This window comes from Momordica charantia (genome assembly GCF_013281855.1).
Source record: "Momordica charantia cultivar OHB3-1 chromosome 9 unlocalized genomic scaffold, Mcharantia_2.0 BLBB01000009.1, whole genome shotgun sequence".
NCBI lineage: Eukaryota > Viridiplantae > Streptophyta > Magnoliopsida > Cucurbitales > Cucurbitaceae > Momordica > Momordica charantia.
Window position 1 is genome coordinate 3,074,016 of NW_028275167.1, and position 9,240 is coordinate 3,083,255.

The window sequence follows — 9,240 nt, forward strand, 5'->3', positions numbered from 1 at the left end:
TCATTACTAATTGAGTTATGTTCAAGTTGGCCTAAGATAATTCGTCTTAGATGCATATAACTATGGGTTAAATAACCAATGCTTGGACAATGTTTAACCTTCGATTATCCTATGATAGACGAGTACCTATGTGGAAGAAGATGGCTCGACCATAGATGATTGTGCCAAGCAAGAAAAATATACTTTTCTCTAAAGTATTATATATTACATACCAAAAAATAAAGAATATATCCAACTCTATCATTCACTAGGGAGACACTAATATATGTGACAATAATGTGAAGGTGTAATCCCACACCAACTTTACGTTAGAATTGATACGTAGTATATAAATGTAACGCTCCGAGCTCAAAATTCGGAATCTAGATTTGGCACCTCTCTGTCATCCCCACTCACATGCTTCCTAGTAAAGCAACTAGGAGGTCACCCAACCGAATATTGCTCCAGGTCAAGCACGCCTAACTTTGGAGTTCTTACGATTGAGTTACAAAAAGGAAGATGCTTTTTAAGCTTTCTTAACCATACTTTATATGGTCTCAAGATCCCTCTTATTCGGATGTGGTATCGATTCATTATATTCGGGCGTTACATGTCCACCAGCTTTTGCTTTGGTTCGTCCCCGAACCACATCTTACTGGGAGAGGTTCCACTTTGATACCATTCTGACACGACCCGCTAAAAAAAAAGGTGCTTGTGTGTGAGATGTGGAAAGGAACACGTGGAAATGAAAGAATAAAAAGGAAAAGAAAGAAAAAGAAAAGAGAAAGAAAGGAAAAGAAAAGAAAGGAAGTAATAAGAAAAAAAAAACATTTATGAGTTGTGAAATCGAAGAGAGAGAGCTACGAAAAAAAGGGATTTTGATGGTTGAAGTAACAGAGATTGAAATCAGAAGTTGATGGTGATTTTGGAATCGGAATTGAAGAACCAACAACAATAATTAATGAAAAGTGGTAATTAAGTTGTTTTCATTCGAGGGTTTGGGAAGAAAGAGAGGTCGGAGAGAAATGGTATTTGGGTTTGTTGCTTTGCCTGTGAACTCTCTTAAAATAGACGTTGAACTTGGATTTCTGGTTTCCATAAATATACGTATTGATGAGTTAGCTTCAATTTATGTGTTTTTTATCACAGACCTGGGTGGTAGAATTTGCAGAAAAAAAAAAGAATTCTTTATAAGGGGAAGAAGTCACGGTTTGGTTGTGGTTGTACAGCATGTTTAGAAGTCATGAGCGAATATTTATTTCTGAATTGAATTATGTTACACTTTATGTTTATATATATTAGAGAATAATCTAAATTAGTTTTAGAAATTTAGAAAGAAATTTAACTATAGATTCTATAGTGGGTTGGGGTTTATGGTCGGCACGACTTGTTATAGAACTAGTAGGTGTTTGGAGACGGGTCGTGTCAATAAAGTAATAGTATATCTATTAGAGAGATTTTAATTTTAAAGTAGATAATATTATATATGGTAAGAATATGATCAAGAAGTATGTTGTCTTTCTTTTTTTTTTCCTTTTTAAGTTGAACAATCATAAGAATGAAATGATTGAAATTATCAACATTAAGGATATCATCCACTTAGTACAATGAGATATTTCATATTCTCTCTATTAATAAAAGCAGGTACGCTATAAAATCTAGTACCAAAAGTCTTCAAGAACGAGAAATCAAACCAAAAGACTATTCCATAACTGACTTTGTTGTTGATTTACAAACTTAGCTTGTGCGAGGCTCTAAAAGAGTTTTCTTCAAACAAGTTGACACTCGAGATTTTTGAGTTACGTGCCTAAGGTTTTTTTTTTTCATTTGAATGAATTGTACAACACAAAATCTTCAACAATATTAAACTGCTCTAAATATTTTAGGCTTCGAAGTTATCGCTCCTTCACCTCGTAAATTTAGTAAAGTGGATTCGTTCTTGGAAAATTGCTCACCCCTTGGTCAAAACAACATATGCTACTCCACCCCAAATAATGATTATGGCATCTGAGTAATGCTCAATTCAAGAGAGGTACGTTTTCTCCTAATGTAAACTCTTATTATGTGTATAATATATGGTGGATGTATATAAAATTATAAGTAAATTAAAATGCATGTGACCCACCAATTATATTTGGCAAATTGATATCATTTGGACGGTTCACATGATATCAATTAAAGTGGACAAAAAAGAAAAAGATAAAAGAAAAAGGAAAGATAAACCCATCACAGTTAGAAAGGTGTCAACCATCCGATCATGCCATGTTTTCCCTGTCACGTCATATTACCCTTTAAATTTCCCCTATAATTTATTAAAAAATAAAATTCAGTAAAAATATTCTAATTAATATTTTTTTTAATAGATGATTTATCTATTAAAACGATTGAAGTTACTTTTTTTTAAATATAAAATTTAACTTTTCATAAAATCATTGAAACTAAATTTACAATCGAAAGGCGCAGAAGGGATCAACTATTTGTTTAGTTGTGTGAGTCAATTAAAATTCTAAATGATTTGAGTCCATAAAAAATTATTCTCGAGATTAGAGACGGAATATTTGATTAATCAACTTTTTTGAGATTGTTAATTAAACTGTGCTATCACTATTACCCAAACGTGACATGAACTCAATAAAATAAGAGATGGATAACAAAATAATAATAATAATAATGTTGAAGTTTCCATTTTACTTTCAATTGTAAAGAAGAAAATATTAATATAACACAGTGATAATAAGTTGTATTAAATAGAGGTACTTGTTACTTAAAAAGAAAAAGAAAAACATGTATAAGATTGCTTTTATGAAGTCTTATTCTCTCACTAAAATCGCAGGATTAAATCTAGGCCGGAGAAACCCTCAATAAAGAACTACCCCACGGAGAAAATTTCCCTTTTGAAGGTCTTCCTCCTTAATTTCTATATGGTATAATAGTATATAGACGAGTGGATTATATAGAAATTATACAAAATTAAAAAAGTACATTTGTTTATATGCTATTGGACCATACATGAATTGAGGAGGAGCTTCCTCCTCCATCTTCAGGAAGGAAGTTTTTTTTTATCCAACATGACATAAAAGTGGTTTCAATTATGCCCTTCAACTTTGAGATATATTTCAATTATATTTATATTATTTCAAATGTTTCATTTTAACCCTTAATCTTTAAAATTATTTTAATGGAGACGTCGGTACTCGACGAGCTGATTCCACATGAAAGAGTACGAGATCTTCTTGGGGTTCTCAACATAAAAAAAAAAGGTTTTGGTTTCATGTTGAGCTCAACCTCTTATTCATTTTTATGATAAAGAAATCTCTTTTTTGATTTTAGCTTTTCGCATTCTCTTTAAATTCAAAGGACTTGATTTTGATTCTTGGGATGAGTGGACGGACGGTAAGCGGCTTCCCGGACTTAGCCGAGGTCAAGATGGTTCGGGGTTCAGGCGCATCGAGCTCAAACTCTTTCCCTTGGTGGGACATTGATCTCGATCTGCCTCCACGGGAAGAAGTAGAAGTTCCCGTTGAGGAGGCTCCCGAACCCGATATGGATGTGTACGGGGTAGCGAGACCTGCCTAAAGATAAAGAGGAGAGAAAAGGAGAGAGAGAGAAAAAACACTTTAAGCTAAAAATAATATAAAATTAATAAAAATATACTTCATTTAACTAGGTTAGATTTTGGAATTTGAGAGACCAAATAGATATCAAATTCAAATCTCTAGTATACATAAAAAATAAATCCAATTTTTTAGTACAAAATATTTAGGGGTGGGGTTTCAACACACTAAAAAAAAAAAGAAATCAACTCAAAATGGAAAGGTCTATGAATAATTCTTTCCACCTATATCAGGTACTCTTCGGTTCAAATTTTTGAGTGCTAATTTACATAACCATTAAAGTATTAACAACTCCATTTTTCTTGTGTCACATAAGAATGATTCCTTCTACTTCCGTATTTATGCATTTTCTTCTTATATAAAATATTATCAATTGAGTTTCATTATCAAATCTATCTTCTTCCTTGAATCACTAATAAATTTTCACACCACTTTGAAATCAATTTTTGCCATAGAAGATAGATTTATTTAGAGTTATTACTTCTCCAAGCTTAATCGAAATCTGTTCCATCAAGAATTATCATTTTATCCAGAAACGTCGCATTTGAAACACACTACCTTTTAGTTGACGAAATACTTAATCAGTCCCGTTGGTGCGAATATTACAATTATTTGTAATACAATTTCTTTTTTTTCTTGTGGTAATTACTAAAATTTATTGGGGAAATAAAAAGAAGAAAAAAAGAAAAGGAAACTGCAGAGCAGCTGAGCCGAGCCCTGTTTGCAGGAATAAAAGTAAAGCTTTTCATCTTTCTCCAGTCTCCTTTCTATTCCCTTTCTTCTTTTTTTTTTCCCTTCCAGTTGACAGAGAAGAAAGTTTCAGAAGAAGAAGAAGAGGCAGCGGGGATAAGAGTGGGGAGCTTTCGATTCCGGAAGGGAGGTCGGAGAGTGATAGACGGTGACATATAATTTCAAGGGTATTTCTTATTTTCCTTTGAACAAACTTCAATTTTCTCAATTTTCCATTTTTGTTTCAATTGAGGGGTTTTGAAGTGCATTATCGTTCATACCATGGGTCTTCTGATTGTCAGGAGCTGCTCTTTGATCTTCTTTCCCGGAATCGAATTTTCCTTTGATTTTGTTTTCCCTTGCAAATCCTTACCAATTTCGCAGCCCAGGCTCCTGCGTCGTGGGTCTTCTGTGTATTTTGAATTCATGGGGTAAGTTTTCTAATTATATTTTTTGATGATTTTGTCTCGGCGACTCCTCTTTGTTTTTGCAGTGCTAATTTGGGTAATTTTCTGCCCGATTCACTTTTAGAATAGATTAAGTTCTTGGGTGTATTGGGAGGAATCAAAATGAAATTCAGCACTTGAGTAGTTTGCTTTTGACTGCAAACAGGATCGGAAGAGAAGGGGGGGAAATGGTGTGGTTTGGTTTAGCTTCTTTTATTAAGATTCTAATAATTTAGCTCAATTTTAAAGGATTCTTAAGAACTTGTACAAACTGATTACCTGGTGCGGCTGTATTCTCCATTGCTTAATTAAAAGGATTAAAGGATAAGGCATCTCACACTTTTTGCTACTTTATGCTTAAATTTGCTTAAAAAAAATTCTCCATTATATTTGGCCATGCTTGATGTTTGTTGACTATATTGAAAAGCTAACTACTTAAGCTTCTAAGTGTAGTGTTGATTTAACATGGTATCTTTCTCAAGTTCAAACTTCTTCAATGTTATTTTTCCACATTTCATATTAATAGTTCACACGTTGAGCTTTGTGTTAACATCTAAGCCCACATGTGAGGCAGAGCATTGAGAACGTATTGTAAATATTAAATTTACCTTTACGTATAAACTAAAAGTTTTCGAATCTAGTGATGATTTTACGAAGTTGTTGCCATGACTATTGCTATGTGAGAATTGGGGTTTTCATTGATTTTGTCTCAGCTGTGCAAATATCAATAGTGATGGAATGTTGGCATATGATGCAAAATGCTGTGTCATCTTAAAAACTTAAAGTTCTCAAATCTTTCAGATACTATACAATTCATGTTTTATTTTCTGAGTGTCCCATCAAACTATTTGTTAGCCATCTTCTCCCTAGCTTACATGGTTGGAATTTGGAAGGGATTGGCAGGTTAGATCAGATGTATATCTCGGATGCACCCACCCATCTAGACAAGGTTCTATAAGAATATTGCGTAGCAGAATTTCCAGATTACTATGTATATCATATATGTTTGGTTCAATGATGAACATAACCTTTACAAGATTCTACAACAGAAAACCAAGCAAGGCCAATAGTTTTCTGCCACCTAGCTGTCGAGAAAGGTTAAGAATAGATGAATAAAACAGTAAGGTGAAATTCAAGTCTGCTGTAAAAAGTAATCACACCTAATTTATCTTAACACATCACCTACTGCATGGTAGGCTACTTTTCTATAATTAGTTTCTGAGGAGATGCCTAGTATCAATGACCCCGTGTTACCCACTTGTTAACTTCAATGCACGGATGGACATTAAGCTTAAACCTTGGTTCGTGAGGATGCATCTATCATCAATAATCTTTTGTTCATTCAAAACCATTTCAATCTGTTGATACTCTGGTAGTTTGTATTATTTGCATCATACTCAGTAGCTTTAAATTTAATATAGATCATCAGGTTTCCCATTAACCATATGATAATTTTAAATCTAAGAAGTGATTACTTGTTTATGAATCATAATTATGCTATCATTTATAACAGAAAAATACAATATGTAGTCAAATCTGGTTCAACTTTTCCAGTCCCTTCCCAAACGTTTCCTTTTTAAATGCAGATATCTGCCTTTTAGTATTACCTTCACGTCTTTGAAGAAGTTTTGATTCTTGGAAGACTTTTTTGTTTGACGAAGATGAACTAAGGAATTAATTCCACTGTAAAATCGTTATTTATGTGATGAATATGAATAGTGTCTTCAAGTTCCCTGGTCCTGATTTGATGAAACAAGGTAATTTCAGGTGTCTTGTGAATATTTGAGCCGGTATTTATCAGTTATATGATCACGTTTGGTTTGTAACAGAACAGTGGTTGTCTTGGAAGCTGCACGAAGCCGAAACTAAGAACTAAGCGGAATAATCCATTGAAAGGTCTACCGATTCAATGTCGTGGACTAAAGAAACCCAGCATATCAGAGGATTTCTGGACTACTAGTACATTTGATGTGGACAACAGTGCTGGTCAATCACAAGGAAGTATGTCATCAATGAGTACAATCAACCAGATGCACGATCCGCACGGTAGCTCAGGCAATGTACACAATACTTCGGAGTTTATAAATCATGGTGATTTTCTCCCTGCTCTCTCAGAACCTTCAGTCGCTCAATTGGTTGTGCACAAGATAGTTTAGAACGAAAATCATGAGCCAAACTGCACTTTGTGAATTGGACCGTAAATAGATTGATTTAATGGATTAAGTTTCTTGTGCATATTTCACCAATCTGTTCATTTGCTATACCTTTTTACAAACCGAAAGTCTCTTTAATTTTTCTATGTGATTATCCCATTGCATTGAAGAATGACATTGGCTTAAGTAACTATATTTGGATCTTGGTGGTAGGCCTTCTTCTGTGGAATCAAACTAGGCAATGCTGGTCGGGGAATAAACGGTCCGAGAACCGAGCATCGCAGTTCCAAGAACCCAAGTTAGAGTAAGCTTCTTTCTATTATTCCAGATCAATAAAATCAAACATCGGTACTTTGATGTCGATCTGATAGTCCTACTTGGGTGGTTCCTCTTGCAGTTGGAATGCAACCTATGAGAATTTACTAGGGAGCAACAAGCTATTCCGTCAACCTATCCCACTCGGCGTACGTTTCGACCCATCTAAACTCTTTCATTTGCTGGAAATCAGACTTGAATCTAATCGTAGATTGACGTTTGCTCAAAACGTGCAGGAAATGGTAGATTTTCTTGTGGATGTATGGGAACAAGAAGGGTTGTATGATTGATTATTTTGAAGAATGAGCTGCAGTGGGCCTTTTTCTTTGCCTTGTATTTTGCTGAAACGCATTCAGATGAACATTTTCCCTGCTGCCTATTCTTGATGCTTGGTTTGGTTCCCTTTATGCCTTGTTTGATATTGCTGTAGAGTTTTTATATCATAACTCTGTTATAGAAAAATCAAAATCAGCTATGATGGAAAATACTATTTTTGCATTTTTTTTCCTTTTGCTCCAAGTGATGATAAACAAACCTTAACCATAAATTTTCACGAAAACAAAACATAAAAAAATCTGTTATTTTTTGGTATAAAAATATTTTATTGACAAGTTGAGTTAAAAAGGTAAAAAAAAGAAGGTAAAAATAGTATAGACGATATTTTAGAGGCTAATTGGCATGCGAATTCTGTCATTTAAATAATATAAATTCTAAAAACAACCTTTATTTTTATGTTTTAAGTGTTTTTAGAATTTTAAAATGTATTATTAGATTAAATTGATAACATTTTTTTTATAAGTATAGTGTTTCATGTTTTAAACATATTTAATTTTTTTTGCTAAAATTAATACATGTAAAATATAATACATTATAAATTATATAATATCGTAAGATAATAATTTCACAAAATTTATAATAAAAATATTAATAAATAAATTAATATTATATTTTATTGAATTGAATATTTATTGGTAATTACAATTAACTTACAAATATATTATTTAACAACGTTGAATAATTTTTAAAATTGTGATTCAAATTGAAGGTAGAGATCAAATACGCCATTATTTTGATTTCTATTTACAGATTATCAATCAAATAAATATTCGGGGATAAATTTTAGACAAATTGAAAATGAAAATTTAACCAAGGACAATTTGAGAAATGACAGCCATAGCCCCAATCTTTCCAAATAAAGACTCTGCGAAAGAATAAGACTTGTCAATGTCAGGAGAAAGGGATGGGGCCCACTTTCGCCACACGATTCTGACACGTGGATCTTGATTGGATTTCTTACTTATGATTGGAACAGTAAAAAATATTTTGCACACCAACAAAACGAGTGCAGCCAAGGTCTTTTCAATCACGGATTACAAGGATCATAATCTCAGCCGTTCATAATGATGACGGAACTTCGCTAATCTCAAAATCGTCGCCGTTGATTCCTGCTACGGTAAAAAAGTAAATTGATTTTTTTTTCTTTTATTTCTAATTTCATCTCATTTTAATCTACTTTTTCGTTTGTTTTGTTTCAATCATTACATCTTTTTATCTTTAATGGTTAAAATTGCATCCGAATATCTTTTCTCCCTTTGGCATGGATTTTGTTTTGTTAACTTATTTTTTGAGCTTAAAACAACTAAATTATTAATATTGGATGTAATAAATTCATTAAACTTTAAATATGGTATCTATTAAATTTCCAACACATTTATCATACACTCTAAAACAATTCTAAAAGTTCCATGACCAACTGTATTCTATCCTCTAAGATTTTTATTGCATTTTTAAAATCTCATATAAGTTAAATATGAATTTAAGATTTTTGTTAAATCTCCAATATATATATTTATTTATTTTAGTTTGTCATTTTTTTTAAATACTATTTTTTGATCTCTAAATGTTTGTCTTTTTATTTATTTCAATTTTTGTACTTCCAAATTTTGTTTATTTTAGTTTATGTAATTTACAAATATCTATTTTTATCTCTAAATTTACACAATG

At 32.4% G+C, this 9,240-nt stretch overlaps 1 protein-coding gene across 1 annotated transcript; it reads left to right on the top strand.

The window, feature by feature from the left end:
* The first annotated feature begins 4,311 nt into the window (after window positions 1-4,311).
* Window positions 4,312-7,734, top strand: LOC111019947 (uncharacterized). The gene is made up of 6 exons (XM_022296467.2): window positions 4,312-4,510; window positions 4,625-4,753; window positions 6,603-6,859; window positions 7,135-7,225; window positions 7,319-7,385; window positions 7,473-7,734. Exons 2-6 carry the CDS (start codon window positions 4,749-4,751, stop codon window positions 7,524-7,526), a joined length of 474 nt encoding a protein of 157 aa, XP_022152159.1. The 5' UTR covers window positions 4,312-4,510; window positions 4,625-4,748; the 3' UTR covers window positions 7,527-7,734.
* The last annotated feature ends 1,506 nt before the right edge of the window (window positions 7,735-9,240 follow it).

Bases quoted from the DNA above. Each gene is read 5' to 3' on its own strand.
- LOC111019947 (XM_022296467.2), top strand. The intron at 6,860-7,134 runs GTGATTTTCTCC...TCTTGGTGGTAG, and splicing joins TTCGGAGTTTATAAATCATG to GCCTTCTTCTGTGGAATCAA. The intron at 7,226-7,318 runs GTAAGCTTCTTT...TTCCTCTTGCAG, and splicing joins TTCCAAGAACCCAAGTTAGA to TTGGAATGCAACCTATGAGA.